Source organism: Falco punctatus (genome assembly GCF_963210335.1).
Source record: "Falco punctatus genome assembly, chromosome: 4".
In the NCBI taxonomy this organism is placed as follows: domain Eukaryota; kingdom Metazoa; phylum Chordata; class Aves; order Falconiformes; family Falconidae; genus Falco; species Falco punctatus.
This window is the reverse complement of record NC_137583.1, coordinates 73,199,408-73,216,753: the sequence shown is the minus strand read 5'-3', so window position 1 is coordinate 73,216,753 and position 17,346 is coordinate 73,199,408. Positions and strand designations below refer to the sequence as shown.

Sequence of the window (17,346 nt, the reverse complement as noted above, 5' to 3'; positions counted from 1 at the left end):
CATCTTTTCAATAGCTCATTCTCCGTAAAATAACTCCAGGCAAAAGTCTATTGAAATGTCTAATATGAACCAGTACAGCTTTGACCAGTTCTGATATTGGTTACACTCTAGTTGGCTAAGTAAACATAGCTCAAAAATATGAAGTATTCTCACTGCACAAGAAACATTATTGGAAACATATTTTCCTTAGCAGAAAAATGAAAATAGGCAGCAGATGTAAAGAAAAAAAAAGTCCATTTACTTGGTAAATCTCTCCGATATGATTATGTTCAGCGATTTGTTACCTTAGTGTAACTGGATATAAATTAAGATGAATATCAGGCCTAAACACCTCACAGTCAGAAAACTAAACTTTATATAATTTCAGGGAAGCGGGGAGTTGCTTCTCACAGGAAAGTCTATATACACACATGTGTTTGCCTTCTCTCAGGCCAGAGAAGCTTCAAAACACTTTATTCTTAATGAAAAAGGAATGTTAGCAGTCCAGTATTTATGACAACTGTATAGTACTGCTATGTTTGTTCTGGGACCAAAAGAAATAGATCTCTGTAAAGAAAACAGATCATAGTGTCAACCGCTCTGTAAGTTTATTACTCTCTGTTTCAGCAGTTACTTGCTTCTTTGTCATACTTATACAAACTATAGTGGTTGAAAAAAAAAGCATTTATTCTAGAGATCATAGTTCCAGGTCTGAGTGAGAATAAATGGAGAGTCAGCCCAGTTAGGCTGAAGAGTAGTAAAGATATATGTGTTAATTATGAGAAAAGAAAATCATATCTACTGTTTAGAGTTTGAACGAAGGTATTATAGACTTCTAATTTCATATAAACATTTTATACAGTTTCTAGTTGTTAATAGCATTGAAGAGAAAAAAGAATTGCATTTTTAAGGCATAGTTTGAACCCATTCCCTGGACAATGATGATGCAGTTTGAAACCCACATGATGCATATAGCAGTGCTTTGGATGAAAGATGAGAAAATCCAACCACCATGGCAGTGGTAAAGGAGGGGAATATGGAAGAGAGGAGTCAGAGCAGTGAAGCTGGACAGCACAAAGATAACACCACCAGAGAAACAGATAGCGTTACACAGAGAAATATAGATTCATGTTGAGTAAAGAATATTTTGATCTTAATGAAATGTGAGAAAAGCTGCTACAAGAACAGTTAGGAAAGAATCGAATCCACCCATGAAATACTAATCTGATGTAAAGCAAAAGAAAAAATATCACATTAACAAGCAACAATCATATTTACAGAAATCACAGTCTGCAGCTGCAAAAGCAGGCTCATAAAAGACTGACTTTATACAGCTTATAATTTTACAATTTCTCACTAGTAAGAACTCAGTTTTCTAACTACAGAGTCTTTACCAGAAAAATTTTTTAAAGTAGAACCTGGGGTTTGGCCTATTATTTTCTAACAGATAGAAATTTCCTCCTTGGAATAGTTCTCATTAAATCTTAATTGTTTTTATTGTCTTTTTGGTTTCCATGCCAGATAAATCAAGTACGAATGAGGGCAGCTGAGAAAATGGATTATGTGAATTTTTAAATTGTCTGGCAGTGAATAAAGACACAGTGGCAAAATCTGTACCAATGTCACCTACACATATGTTTGAGAGATGAAATAATAGCCACATTTTCCAAGAAAGAAAGTTTTTTTCGCAAGGTAGAAATTGGAAATTTTGCTGGTTGCAAACAGGTTGGAGAAACTCAGAAAGTGGGAAAAATAAAATTATTAAAGAAACTAAGAGCAAACAACGAACAGCCATTGGTAGTTTATGGCTGCATAGATGAGTACCATGGATTTCTTATAGTCATCTAATAAATTCCTTGTAATCTGCACTCACACACACAAACCACCTAGAAACTGGCTAACAGATACACAAATAACCCAGCTACAAGTGTATTATCACTTTTACCTTTTTTCATTGTCTAACTCTGCCTCTTTTCTGGTTTAATTCAGCTAGGCACAACCTATCCCTCTACTCATATAAATCCTCTTCTGCTACAGATCTGTGTTTAGCAGTGAGGGGAGCAATAGCCAACCCATGTATATTGCATCTATGAAACTGGTAATTACAGTCTTTCATCAAGAGGCTGCTTTTTCAAGCGCAGCTCAGTCACCGCTAAAACATTCTCAGTGCAGGAGAGATGCACAAATGCTGGAACAGGTATGGTGGGTTCAGCATAGTTTGAAAACACATATGTGCTCCCATGCTGGAAAACCTTCAAATCAATTAGAATTTGGAGTAATTTCTCAGGTTTTCTCTGTTTTAGAGAACTAAGGGAATGAGTCTTCTCTTCAGTAGTCTTTCCCCACTGATATATGTCTTGGACCCTTAAAAGGAGATAGCTGAAGAACAGACTTAAAGCATAACAGGAGCCTTGAACTCTTGTGGAAACAGAAACCTTGCACTCTGTTGTAATGAAAAAAACAGCTTGTGCTTTCAAGTTATTTTGCTGCTTTATCAGATTTCATCCTATATCACCCTTCTCTGCCCATCATCAATATTGAACCTTAATATGGGCTAAATTAATTTTTATGGCCCCTGACAGTCTCCCATTCAAGTGAGTTGTCCATGATTGCTAAGCTTCCTAGATCACATACTCAGCTCAGAGCAGAGAAAGCAAATTCAGAAAATACTTTTCCTAAATAATTCATGCAGTTCTGCCATGTCAGCTCTTAACCGGGTTTTTAAAGAAAACAGCAGTGTTGCTCACAGAAAATTGCTTTCTGCTTCCTAGGGAGGAAGAAGTTTGTGAAAAAAGCACGATACATAAGAAGGGATAGGAGAGGCACCAGGCAGTCTTCCATTAACACAGAAACTAATGTTCCTGTTTCTTATAGTGGTTATTTACAGTGACAGCTTAAAACTTTTAATCTGCGTAATGAACAGACTGACATACTACCTTTTGATGCATCCAGGGAAATATATTTAGCTGAGAAGCCCTCTGATGCCGTGCTCTGACTGGTCACAAAGTACACCATCATCACATGGCCACCACTAGTGAGAGACGGTGGAACTGATCTTCCACAGTACCTGCAGCAAAAGAGACGCCCTAAACTGAATGGCAGTACCTTATGAAGCATCTGTATTACCGGAAGAGGATTCAGCTTTCCTGAGAAGTTTTAACAGGTATGCATACACAAATCTCTCCTTTGGATAATACAGATCCCAGCCATATAACCTGTACCGTGGGACTAAACAGCACATACATGTACAAGGGTGCAAATCTAACTTATGTGGCAAAGTCAGAGAAAAAACTGTTCATTAAAGTTTTCAAATCCTTACTGAAGTTATTCCATGCTGTACCTACAACATATTCTGTTCTTTTGTAGGAGTCAGAGTGGCTGGCCAAATACTAAGGTTGCAAAACACTCTCCATTAGGAGAATCATTTGCTTCTTATTTTCCAAAATACTGCCATGTCAGCCAAGTACTTTACAGTCTGTGGCTGCAGCTGGGTACTGTTCCCAAGTAGTTCAGATGTTCCTGAATTCTAGGGTGGCAAGAAAATCCTGTGTATACCCCCAACTGGAGAAGGGGAAAACCAAAAAAAAGCTTCTTCCCTAAGATAAAATCACGTATCAGGGAAAAGTGAAAACAAAATCCTATAAAATTCAGATTTTATGTCAGTTTTTGCTGAGATCCAAACGCACAATCTTTTAAGTAACCTTTCTTTCACTTCTGCAAGTATTTCAAATCACGTCTTTTCCTGGGCACAGATATATTGATACTTTTGAACTTATTTCCCATAAATCAAAATATTAATGCAGCTGGACAATGCTCAATATTGAAACCTGTCCTTAAAAAAGCTGTCCTTCTGACACAAGTTAGTTTATCCCAGTATAATATTCATTAAATGTGTTTCTCATTCCTTAGTCAAAGAAAGCAAATTGCCTTCACTGTCCTAGGCAAAGAAATTGCTGCTGTTGTTTCTGTAATGCAGAGAAACTAACCTATACACAAAATTTAATGAAGCAAACTAGATGTCAAGATCTACAGAACAGTGCTCACTCTACAGTAATTAACCGCTGTAAGCTAATGGACATATTCACCTTCCCAATTTTTGCACAGTGCTGTTGTCATATATTTCAAGATAATCCCTTCTGCAATTATAATCAAATGCCAAGTTAAATGAAGTGAACATCAGGCGGATAAGGTAGCCGGGCTGAATGTTGATAATCCAGGTACAGTTAATACCATGTGGGTAGACATGCAGACGACCAGGACTTGTAATGTTTCCTTCCAGTCCAGTGAGAGTCTTTCCACATACTGTAGAGATTTAAAACATCAAGTAAAGTCATATATTTATAAGAAAGTTAGGCACTTACAAAATTGGTTACTTCTCTTTCTGAAATTTCACAGTCGTCTTTTCCTCAATGTATACCATACAATAACTGATTCAGAATTTATCTCCCATTACACCATCATAAAACTTGATGGCCAGCTGTTTTCAGTGTATAGCAAAATTTGGGAAGTCCCAACATTCTACACAGAACCAAAAAATCCTTACCTGTATCGGATGGCCGGTACTCAGCTCTGAAGCCAAGGTTGGTAAGAGAGGAAGCTCTGAATTTGATATAGAGATTGTTCCATGTAGATTGCACTGTAGATGGTACAGCTGTACCACAGTATTTCTCCAAAAGAGGAGAGTCTGTGTTGTTGCCATCTCTGACCTGAAGAACAGTGCATTCAAAATATTCCATACAAATTTCTATTACATTAAAGTTTTAAGCATAAATGAATTCGTAAGAACCGTATAAAAGAAATCCTTAGTAAGTCATACCTTACACTTTCTTCAGCATGGTTTCTACTACAGGCACATACAATGCAACCTTATGACTTCCAGAGAAGCTCTCTTCCACCAAAAGCATGTCAGGTAGAGACGAGCTGGGATTTTACACCCTCAACAATAAGTGGCACATAAACCTCCACAACCAGGTCTGTCTATTTAAAGACACCTGATACTCATCTGATTATCAAAATGACATTTTCATCTTTGGAGAACCAAGAAAAAGTTTAGGATCTAATTATGAACCTGGAAAAGCTTTTATAACTGCTGTAACAAGTTCTTGCCTGTCAAGCAGTTCTGCTTTGGTGGAGATAAGTATGAGAAGGAACATACAGGTAAGAATCTGTCTGCTATTTGTAGCATATGTGTATCATTCTTTACCTCAATGTAGTCTGAGTCACAAGTGGTTGCATTTCGAATGCCGAATTCGGTAAAGTTAAGAATCACCACTTTGCTAGCTGGCTGGGAGATGATCCACTCACAGGTCTTTGGGTGAGGGGATGTCCTGGGGTAGTAAGGTGAATGGATAGTGCCTGTTCCAGACAAGAAGCCTCCACAGGCTGCCAAGACACACCAAGAATCAGATTTTGTGATGAATGGTTTCAAGGAATGTATAATGTGATGCCTATCAAATATCGTTATGAAATTGGAAGAAAACCACCCCTAAACCCCTGTCTTCTTGCAGCATCTACCACAGATCATCCAAGTAGTATTAAGAACATATTTAAAAGAACATATTGCAATAAGTATAGCATAAACATGCATGTATAGAAGACCAATCTAACTGTGCCATGAAAACTAATGGATTTGACTCATTTATTTCACAGAGACAGATAGATTTGTTGATGACTAAGAATTAAAAGACAGAAAAAATGAAAGTAAAAATATTTAGGCAGATTACAGCTATATCATCTTTAGTATGTTAGCAGTAAGTGATTTATCATTAAGAGAAGCAACGAAGGGTGCATTTCCAAGCACGCTAGGAGAGCCGACTACAAACTTACTGCAGACATCATATAGTGTTTATAAAAGTAATAATAAATAAAGAGTCATGGTCTTCTTTCTTTTGAAGTTTTTCTTAAACCCATTATACGGATAATATAGCACAGCAATGACTGAAAGTGTTCGAATTACAAACAGTTCACTGTGCCAGTCACCAGTTCCACTTACCAACTTGATAAATGGCCCTGAAGCTAGCCCTCTGCACTGAAGCATCAGACTTGAACTTGATCCATAGACTGTTGCTGGTAGAAGTGATTGGAGGCACGAGTGTACTATGACAGAATTTTCTAATAAGAGAAGACATCTCACTGTCACCATCTCGAACCTAGTCACCAAAAAGAAAAAACAAAAAAATGTCAGATCATAAAAGTTTTGGGATCTCATATCCAGATAAAATTATAATCTCAGAAAAGCTGCTAAATAACAAAAGGACTATTTTACTTCTTTATAAAAGGGGCAAAGAGCCATCACAGTAATTGGCATGAGCACATGATTTACAAGAGCTCTAAGGAAAATCAGATGATCAGCACAGAGGACACACACACACATTACTGTCATTGGATATTAGGATGAAACAGATCTCCTCTATGAACCACAGCTTTAGTACAATTTGGGCCTATGCTTCCAAAAGTGACACCTTTAGCATGAAAGAGACAGGTAAGGTGCTCACCAGCAATAGCCATGAAATTTTTGCCAGCACTAAAATCTGCTTGGGAAAAAAGGGGGTATTTGTGATTTTCTTGCTCTGGCCATGAAGCTTTTAGTGACATTTTAATGGCACTTCTTCAGAACAAGCACATGTCCCATCATAACCATACATCAATGCAGACAGACAGCTTACTAAAGGAGATGCAACTCTGAGTCCTCAAAGCAGTAAAGAGTTATACTGGTATTTCTCCATTACTTTATCTGAAAGGTCCAATGCACGATAATGACAACGAAGCTGTATCAAGGAATCACCTCCAGCTTTTACCTTCCCAATGCTACTCTACTGACCTCAATCCATCTGCTAATCAAAGGAGAAATGTATCTTTTTTGTTTTCCCAGATTATGAATCCTGATTGTCAAGGAGACTAGAAGGGAGAAACCTATTTGCACCCCCAAACTTCAGGCCCTCAACCTGAGTAAGAAATAGTAAGAACAGGTGCATCTGGGGACGAGGCAGAGCACTGATATAGCCAAGGAGCTCTGAATACCCTCTGAGGTGCTCGTCTCATTCCAAGAGAGCAGCCAACAAGCTGAGGTCCAAAAAACAAGTCCTCCGCTGTTTGCATGGGCAAAAGATGCAATTATTCTCCCAAAGATCCTCCTTAAGAAACCAGCTCTTTTCTGCTGTAAAAGTGGTGGTAGCTCATGTAGCTGGAGCTGCTTTTTAAAATGCATCTATATGCTGTTGACCCCAAAAATTCATGCCAGTGAAATCATTGGCAAAGCCAGGGACATCCAGCTTTCAGGTCCCCTCTCATCACCTCTTCTTTCCTCCTCAGCTGTACTCCTCCATCAGCTGGGAGAGAAGGCAGGGAACCCTCATCGGTGCCCTAGGCAGCAGCTTGGCCTGCTTGCGCAGCTTTCATAATCTCAAGCTGGTGAGATGGCTTTCTGAGTAACAGATATTTTTAATTTCCCTGGAACCTGAGTTTAAGGTGACAGAGTTTATAGTGGAGCAACTGAGACCTGAAGTTGTACCGGAATATTTAGAAAAACTTTGGACAGCAGTGAAAGCTTCCAGAACTATAGTTCCCAGAAGTTTACATATTTTTCTTGATCTGATTCTCCTTACGTTTTTGGTTTATAAAGCCCAAAGAGTAGTGATAAAAACAATGGGTTCTCTGAACGATGTGAGTGATGTTTCCTATTGCCAGTTAGAAAGATGGCATGGAAAAGGAGCTGTCTTGGCTAACACCTTATCTGTGCAGCACCATGTCACAGTCTTTCTTAAACAAGTTTTATTGTCTCTAGTTTTTTATTGCAGATCCCTGTTCTCAGGTCATTCCTTCCTTAGTAAGGGACTAAACAACCCTCTCTGAGCCAGTGCCTGTGAGCTGTGTCTGGTCCCTGTGGAAATTCTGCAGGTTTCCTGGTATCACCAGGGATGGGAATAATCTGCACCTTTTCTAAGTGACGAAATCATTGTTGCAGAGTGACTTTTAAAGTAACTTGACCACCCGAAAGCTATCTCCCTAGCTAAAGTTCATTACAAAACTGAGCACGACAGTATTTTAGGAAAGCATATGTGCAAAATCAGGCCTTAATAAAAGAGCAGTGCTTTAGTCATACCAACTGTTGCAGTCAGAAAATGTCAGTCTCGTTTCTCTGCTCTGGCCTGAGCCACCGAGTGAGAGGGCAGGAAGAGGAGGAGGACAGAAGCAGAGGGAAACTGAATGGCTTGTGACTGCTCAGCAAACAACGAGGTAAATGCCTTGCTGAACTAATGCAAACCCGACTGCGTTCAACAGAAATGGTTTTGTTTTTCTGGCTGCTGTGAATTTAGCTGCTGTTCTGCCAGCAATTAGGCAAGAGGAGTACCAGGCCAAACAAACAAAAGCTGTCTGTTTTCATTAAACACACTTCCCCTCTCATTTCAGAAATTAATTACACTTCATTCCAACCAAAGTCTCTGAATTAGAGGAGGGAAGGGAATGATGTCAGCACAGTAACATCTTTTAAAAACAGATTAACTGCGCGGAGCTTACAGGGGCCTATTCCTCACTTGGTCAAGAAGAGATTAAACATAAGACCAAGACCACGCTGCCACTTAACTGTGTGGCCGGCAGGGCTCTGCGCTGGGGCTGCAGGGTTTGCTCCTACCTGCTTCAGCTGTGGCAGCACCTTTGCTCATCAACTGAGTGTCTGTGCCCAGTTTGTTTTGCTTCTGTTTACCTCTGTGCAGTACAGCCACAGCTTTATACAGACAGCAGTACCCAGCAGTCATGCCACATAGGATGAGGTATTTATGACTGTATGGAGAAATGCAGGCCAGGTACAACAGCAGACGCCTTGAGATGTGGCAAGTCAGGGCACGGGACAGAGAACAGGGATGGCGTGACAGAAGCAGGAGCACAAGCCACAAAGACCTTACCAGGCCCTGAGGGTGCCACCAGGACTCACTGGCCCAGCCTTGCCTCCCCCAGCCCCCCGCAGCCTGCCCAGGCCCAGACCCCCATGTCAGCCTCCCAGGGCTGCCAGTCCCTGCCCCAGAGACACAGCAGCAGGGCCAGCCTCCAGCTCTCCACAGCCCGGCCCGGCCATGGGCTCTGCTGAGCCAGGCTCACCCACACGCCCACGTCCAGGCCTGCCTTCCATCCCCAGCCCCAGGGAGATGCCCCCTCTGTGCTGCCCTCCAGGGAGCCCCCAGGCCCCCGGGAGCCCCCAGCCCAGGCAGCACCATGCCAAAACTCACACGTGGTCAGGTAAAGAAATGCAGACCTGGACAAAACCGAGTTTAGGAATAACAAAGAAAATGAACAAATGGCATCTAGTGTACTTAAAGGGCACCCTGTAGCAGTGTAACACGAAGCTGCAGACCAATGAAGACAGAGCTAGGTGTAAAAGCAAACACAAAAATCACCTCAAGCTAGTATCAACCTTACTATTGCATTATTATTACATTTTCCATATAGAAACATTCTAACTGTACTATTATTTTTTCTATAAGAATTATTATTGAATAACAATTATTGAATTCGACTTGTGAGATTTCACTTATGCTAACAATAAACTCCTGGCTTTACTTACGTATATATGTACATATGTATGTATATATAACTATATATATATGGTGTACTTCCTTTTTGTGCCAGAACAAGATTCTCCATATAACACCATGACTCCAGGAAACGCTGCATAGTGGCTATGGCATTATTTCTGTTTTTCTTGCTTTTGGCATGCACTTACCGATGGCCCAAAATCCACCTTAATCGTGTACAGTGAATTAAGAATTAGTGTTAAGCTAGATGGATTTTCTTGTTCTCTTATCTTTGCTTCGATCCAAATGTAGTCCTGCTCTTTTAGCCCCTGTGCCTTTTGGACTCTAATAAGGCACACCTAGTCCTTTGATTAACGCCTATTTCTGCAGTGGGCCTTGGGACAGAAGTTATGCAGCATGGTTTTGTACACACATGTAATCAACCTCTCATATCAAATGATTAAGAGAAGTCACCTCAATATAATTTGATGAACAACCAGTGTGACTCTCTAGCTCCATATGGGTGAAGTTGAGGTATATTCTTTCATCTTCTGGCTGTCGGATAATGTAGATACATTGTCGGTTGCTGATATAAGGGTTAGGCCAGAAAGGGGATGTGATAACCCCTTCACTATCCATGTAATTTCCTCCACAACTTAGATCTGCTATATAAATAAAAAAAAAATACAAAAAATTTGCAAGTTAACTGTTTCCGCTTAGACCACCTCTGCACAATGGCTGCAAATCAAAGAGGATTTCTGTATTATTAACACGTCAGTTACATCCATTCTTGTGTTGTTTGCTATACCTTGGGAACATTGCAGACCTTCCAATTCACCAACGCTGAAGTCTACTTACCAGGAGACGTTGTATAAACAATGTGGAAGCCTTTATCAGTAACTAAGTCATCAGAGTGAAAGTGAATCCATGCATACGGACCAGTAGTTTGGAGTGGGGGTGGAGATCGGGTGCTACAGTATCTACCAAGGACAGGGTCTTGTGGAAGAAGACCATCTCGAATCTAAACAGAAAGTCAGATCAGTGTTTAGGATTATTAGATACGTGCCAACTGTGAACAGTACCAACACTCTTAGTTATCTTGGGGGCCCCAGGAGATACTGTATATGGTGGATGGAGGGAAAGCTCATAGGAAGTTTCCTCCAAACACAGAGGAACCAAGAAACATACCCACCAGCATCACTGTGATGGTGCTCCTGGGAAAGTCATCAAGGGTTTTGTGAAAGGGAAGGTTTCAGAAGATCTACTGTTGGTTGAACTATTTTCCTGAAATCACACTCTGTATTGCAAAATTTTGCAGAACATGCTATGCCAAAGCAGCCTCTCATTTCTATAACTGGATATTGGTGAATCCTATAACCATTCCCTTGCACTTCACAAAAAGCCCTAAGCTCACACATCAAGTCATGGACTGTACTATAATAACAATCTATTAATTTTACATGTCTTTCTGTAATAGTTTACCTTAGGCTGATTAATTCTCTGGAGGTTGACATTTGACAAGGGGTTTCTGTGTAAGAAAGTGAAAGCTTCCCACCAGGTATTTTGCCTGAATCCCATCCTCTTTAGTTGCTCGACTCCCACTGACTTCAGTGGAGCGGGATCTCATCCCCTTTCTGTTATACTGCCTGTATCTGACTGTGCATTGATGACTGGAATAAGTAAGTACAAATGAACATTTCAACCCAGGATTTAATTTTCAACAGTCCTCTTCTGTACATACAAAAAATTTTGAAATATCTTGTTTTGCAATAACATAGCCATAAAATGCTTTCATAATCCACAATTACGCTTTACCTCTAAATGGTCATAACTGCAGTTTTCATGATGTTCTAGGCTTAGTGTGCCAAAAGCAAATGTGATGAGGAGGCCAGGACTGGTTGAGATGGTCCAGAAACAGTCTCTGTTTACAGGATAGTTACCAGGGTATCCCGGAGAGCTTATCGAGCCATAAGTACCCGTCAGCTCACCACCACATTCTAACAGAAAAGAAACATGGAAGAACACAGTCTTCAACACCACAGGTCAGGTCAGAAGATGAATTCTCCTGTAGCATCAAAACCAGGTAACACTTTGGAAACCACAATGAATTCAAAACCAAAGATGAAGCCAAACAAACCACCAAGTTACTTCTTTCTGTAAATTGTACAATTAATTCTGCAACTCAATTATAAAAGCAGAACTCCAAATATTTCCTGATTTCCACAGTAAAAGAAAGATTCTTTCCCAGTTATGATGGAAGTATCTTTAGGAGAATGATCAAAAGCACTGAATTGGATTGGATTTACAAAATTAATCTGAATTTCTGTACTTTGTAAATACTCTCCATATTTTAGCCTAGCAGAAGACTGTTTTAATTTAAAATGTTAATTACAGGGAAGGCTATTTTATATATCTATAATTTAAAAAAATCCCTGTCAGCATTAATGGTTGGGAATGGTACAGGTAACTTGTCTGTTATACCTAAGAAATAGCTAGTTCAGTGACATCTATACCTCTCCCCCTCCTTACTTTTTTGTTTTTGTTTTTTTTCCCCAAAAAGATCTCTTCACTTTTCAGTATCCATATTTTTCAATTAGTAATTATCGATCCAATAATACCAACTGAAAGAAAAAACCTACCAAAAATCACATTAAAAGCATTCCAATAAACATTTCTGGAAATACAGAAACTGTTTCCATCATAACTTTTCTACACTTTTTTAACTCTGTGGTTCTTTCAAGACACAACCCAATGCACAATTTTGTTTACAGACAATACATGGAACATTGAAGTGAGCTTAATATTGCACAAGATGATTTGGGGTTTATATCTAGAAATGCACTGCTAGGCCTCCTGGAGGAATCATGCAAGTGGCATTACTAAGAATTCAGGCAGAAATGTACAGCAAACCATGCCAAAAATCTCACAGATAATTTAAAATCAAATTCCCAACAATCTATCATGTTAGGAAAGCACGGTTTGAGCTCTTTAGCCTGTTGTAAATTGTCAGTGGCAAAAAAAGGTAACTTGCTTGTTCAAAATACTAGATCCTTCTGTGAGATAAGAGAACTGATCAGAACAGCACCTCCAGGAACATGTGCTCTTTGGGGGATTCCTCACAGGAGGTGTAAAACAGCAGCAAAAATTTATTCATGCAGAGGCCTAGATCTGGAGTTTAAATATGTTAATGTGACATATATGTCTACATTTCAGCCTCACTCCCTAGTAAAATATTTTCCTACTGCTCCTAACGTTTCCTAATCAAACGAAATAAGCCATATATTTTGCTCCAAAGCCACAAAGATGCTAAATTACTTGACATTTCATCAAACTTACCAGGATCCTGAGATTCCCACTGAACAGTAAAACCTCCAGCCGTAACAGTGTGGTTCGAGTAGAACCAAAAGTACAGGGAACTGTGGGAACTGAAAAGCTCTGCAGGAGGTGAGGAGCCACAATATTTTCCCAGCATGTGCATTGATGCTGAAGGCCCATCGTGGATTTGAAGGAAGTTAGAGTTACACTCATTACTTGCCTCCAGTTGGAAGAATGGGAAAATAATATGCAGAATCTAACAGAAAGTAACAAAACAAAAAATCGCTTTTATTCCATCTGCTGAGATACAGTTTATGCAATAACTCTGCATAAAGCAGATATATGTGTTCATGCAAGTATAACAACCTATGAGCTTTGGAACCATTATGCCATTTTCTGAAAAGTTCCAGGACAGAAGAAGATATTACAGAACCTTAAGGGTCAAAAGGAAAAAGAGAAAATAGATAGGAAAGAATTTGGCCAGGGAAGTTTTCTGGAAAGAGCATTATTTCTATAAACTAATAACTGAGACCATTTGACTGTGTCTGTTGTACATGTCAAATATATATGTATACATTTCAAGCCATGTATATTTCACAGCATAAAATACTTCAGGTTTCCCATGTCAGTTTTCTCATCAGATAATTAACAATGCTCACCCTTGCTATGGTTGAAAGTATTGTCATGGAAGTTAAAAAATTACATGATCTTTTATTACGATATATATTCTTTATATTACAATATTATTTACATATATTACATATATTATTTACATTACGATAATATATGTCTCATATATTATGAGATACATAAAATGTGTCTCATAAGCCCACTCTGGACATTTAGTGACATGCACATCTTTACGTATGTTCAAGTTCCTCACTCATGCGCTTTAGTGTAGCTCTGCTGAAGACAGCAGTGGCTCTCAGGCTTAAAGCTGAGGATGTGTTACATACACGTATACAATGCTGTGGAAAGCACTGGTTTATAAAACTACTGAATTCATTCCATGAAATGTCAAAAATAGATCAAATATTTAGATCCCAAGTAAGAAGTCCCATGCTAAAGTGTGAAGTACATGTTCTAGTTGTTATTTGTAACACAAGTGGAATTGTTAGTAGCAGATCAAAATCAGACAGAATCAGAATATACATTTGAGTGCAATATCTAAAAATCCTTAAAAAAATTCAAATGCTGTTATTACACACGGCCATTGACAATATGAATTAAGCATTCCATATTCCTGGCACTCAGAAATCAGAAATGAAATTGTTATGGGGTCACTTAGCTCACAAACCAACTATGGAGCCCATCAGAGCAGAGCTTTTCTCATGCAGCTATTCAGAGATCACATTGCAAAGCACAGTAAAACAGCCACCTTCTCCAGCTGGTGGTACCTGAATAAATTTTAATTCCCAGCTGCACAGGAAAAACCTTGAAAATGTAATCCATGCAAATTCTTAGGCTAAAGAGTCTGAAGGCCTGTAAAGATTTGAAACTTAATATTTTTGGAAAACTATATGAGAGGATGGGATCACAATATTGAAATATGTGGCATGAAAATGGTCATGTTGACTCTGATGAGATGAGGGAATCCTGCCCAGTAAAGGTTTCTTTAACCTGAACTCTATTTTACCTTGCCAGGATTAGCTTGAATAACCCAAGCACAGCTGACCCCACTGTTGTACTGTTGGCTGTTTGGGTTGTTAGGGTAACTGAAAGTCCCCTTGGAGCCTGAGAGATATCCTCCACATGCTGCAGAAAGAGATAAAAAATTAAACAGATTGATTTGCGCTATGACTATATAGACTTAACCAACACCTAACCTCCTTGCATAGCTTTTTCTTCCCTAAACATCTAAAACAAGGGTGGAAGATACTTCTATAAGACTCTTCGGGATTTCCTCTAAAGTAGAATGACATCACAAAAAATGAGCAAAATTACTCTCTGCAGGAAAAGTAGTTCCTGGGAAAAGAACAAAGATTTTTCAGCTGGAATATGTGGATATTACCAAAAGATGTTTATTCTATCTCAGTAAAATGTCCATAAACATGTCCAGAAGGCTACCTCTAGATTAAGTCTTTAAATTTTTCACCTACAATGAAATAACATTTTAAAGCTAACATGATACAGAATTGTGTCAGCAGTACTGCATCACAGAAGCTATCTGTCAGATATTTTATTGTCCTATTTATTCTTTTTGGTCGGATTTCTGGGCCTGATAATACCTCTCATGATATACTGTGGTCTCTTCTCTCACTGAGCCATTCAATGACTGGTAGCTGTGAATGGGGAATCCCAAACAGCTACAGAAAAATATATACGTAAAGCACCCAAAATATAATGCACATATAGCTACAGTGTACAACAAGCAGCTGTAGTTTATCATTGAATGGATGCTAAAGAAATATTCAGTTCCCAGCAAACCGAAATGAAATATTTAGTTTCAAGGAGTGGTAAAAAGAACATGATTTTGAAGTGTCCATCTAAAACATCTCACCATTTCTCAACCAGATTCACAATTATCATGTCATAAAATGTATTACTTTTCCCCTGATTAGGAACTAAAACAAAAGCTGATACATTATAATATCTCACTGGATAAAAACTGATTTTCTATCCCTTCTACTATGAATGGTTAAAAATAACTTTTCCCCCCACGTGCTTAATAATAAAACATTACTGGTTAGATATTTAATGAAAATAGGAAAGAGTCTGAAAATAGAGCAGATTTTACAGGAGGTCAGCGAAAGTTTTACATTCTGTATACTGTGGAAAATTAATCTGCTTTCTTCACAGCAACCTGCAATAAATATGAGCCATCTGACAGATAGTTGCCACAGGGACACTCACTGGAATGCTATCCTGAACTTGTTTAATGAAAATTAATAGCAAAAAATCAAAAAAAAACAGAAAAGGTGATAATAAGAAGAACTGCTAAAGGTAGGACCTCACAGTCACTCCATAAAAGTCAGAGTCTCCCATTTTAATGGATGATGCTACCTTCATTAAAAGTTTCCGTTTGAGAACCTTTTCTCGCTTTTCCTCTTGACTAAAAATGTCAGGATGTCTCAGCTTGCAACAAATGAAATAGTATGCAGAAAAGAGAAACATCAATATATTATCTTGTAAATTTCTTCTTATTTTGGATCCTCTTTCCCAATCAGCTTACCAGACCACTTTCTCAGGAACAGAGATCTGATTTTAGGATGTCTGCCCAGAGGGCTTGCAGATCAACTTCATTGTTACACTCCCACTGATAAACAAAGCAGCTATAACCAAAACTCATGGATAACTGACTTTAAGGGACTTTGGATTGGGACCTGTAATCCACTGAGAAGAGGGCTGGGTTTTTTCCACCATGACTTGGTTCTTATTTACATACTAATCATATACACCAAGCATCTACTCACTGAGGCCTGGTGGCTCATTTCTCCTGGGCAGAAGGTCCTGGCCATACCTTGCTGGGCAGTCTGGCACTGTGGTCCTGTCCAGGCGCTGGTGCACTCACAGGAGTAGCCATTGACCCCATCCGTGCAGCTGCCCCCATTCTGGCATGGGTTGCTAATGCATTCATCAATGTTCTCCGTACAATTAGGGCCTGTCCAGCCCACATTACACAGGCAGAAATATCCAGAGATCATTGCCTACAGGTATAAGCAAATGCAATAAACTTAATAAGCATGAATCACATAAAGGCATCAATGTAGTCCGCAGAAAGACTGGTATTTACACGTATTTTATGTGGAGATATCAGAGCAAAGAAATAAAACCTTTGAAATATAATGGCCTTGATGGTCACTGGTGAACACCAAAATAAAGCTAATCAGATTATCTAGCTCTTTGTTTTTTCTATTAAGTTATTTCTTTGCAGGGCTTGTTCAAATTACTTTCTAAAAGTCAAATCAGTATTCATTTAGTCATTCAGAAAACTGTTTGCTTGGCTTTGAAATTATCACCCTAGAAACAAGGCAACCATATTATCTAAACCTTATAAATAGCAAGTCAAGATAACAGTCGTTTATAAATCATTTCTCTCAAGCCTGTTATCTAGGAAGTCTGCATGCACTGCAGTTATGTGGGCTGTTAACTTCCATTTTCACCCTGAAGGATGTTAAATGGGAACAATTTCATTGCCTTCACTGCATTATTCCTTATTCTGTATTTCTTTTCCATTTCTTTTGTCTCAACCTTTAATACTTCTCCTCATAATCAAGTCTTTCCATATCTCTAACTGTTTTAATTTCACATCCTCTTCCTTTATATTCATTTTATAGTCACGGTTTTTACAGGTTAAGCAGAACATGGTATTCCAAGGTACATGCTAACAATCCCATCTTTGGTGACATACAATTCATGTGCTACATTCTCTATTTCTTTTTGCACTCTCTGTTCATGTCCTGGGTGTCCTGAACAGAGATCTTCAGTATGAGGGAAGACAATTTTGATGTGTATTTAGGGCTCTGAATGCTGCTTTAGAAGTGAAAAGCTGTTTTCTGATCTGCATTTATTTAGCTAACATTGCATTCCATGTCACTATGCC

At 38.9% G+C, this 17,346-nt stretch overlaps 1 protein-coding gene across 8 annotated transcripts in view; it reads right to left on the bottom strand.

Annotated features, from left to right (window-relative positions):
* CUBN (cubilin) overlaps positions 1 to 17,346 on the bottom strand; it is a 151,446-nt gene that overhangs the window by 115,897 nt on the left and 18,203 nt on the right. For 7 of the 8 annotated variants that reach the window (XM_080386348.1, XM_080386347.1, XM_080386349.1 and 4 more), the window contains 11 exons: positions 16,264 to 16,450; positions 14,440 to 14,558; positions 12,825 to 13,059; positions 11,304 to 11,485; positions 10,347 to 10,509; positions 9,963 to 10,153; positions 5,972 to 6,128; positions 5,183 to 5,361; positions 4,523 to 4,685; positions 4,065 to 4,281; positions 2,916 to 3,046 (listed from right to left, as the gene is read on the bottom strand). In XM_080386348.1, coding sequence (XP_080242474.1) covers positions 2,916 to 3,046; positions 4,065 to 4,281; positions 4,523 to 4,685; positions 5,183 to 5,361; positions 5,972 to 6,128; positions 9,963 to 10,153; positions 10,347 to 10,509; positions 11,304 to 11,485; positions 12,825 to 13,059; positions 14,440 to 14,558; positions 16,264 to 16,450 — 1,924 coding nt within the window. Of the gene's footprint in view, positions 1 to 2,915; positions 3,047 to 4,064; positions 4,282 to 4,522; positions 4,686 to 5,182; positions 5,362 to 5,971; positions 6,129 to 9,962; positions 10,154 to 10,346; positions 10,510 to 10,970; positions 11,280 to 11,303; positions 11,486 to 12,824; positions 13,060 to 14,439; positions 14,559 to 16,263; positions 16,451 to 17,346 lie in introns of those variants that run through there. The other variant, XM_080386354.1, reaches the window with a different exon arrangement.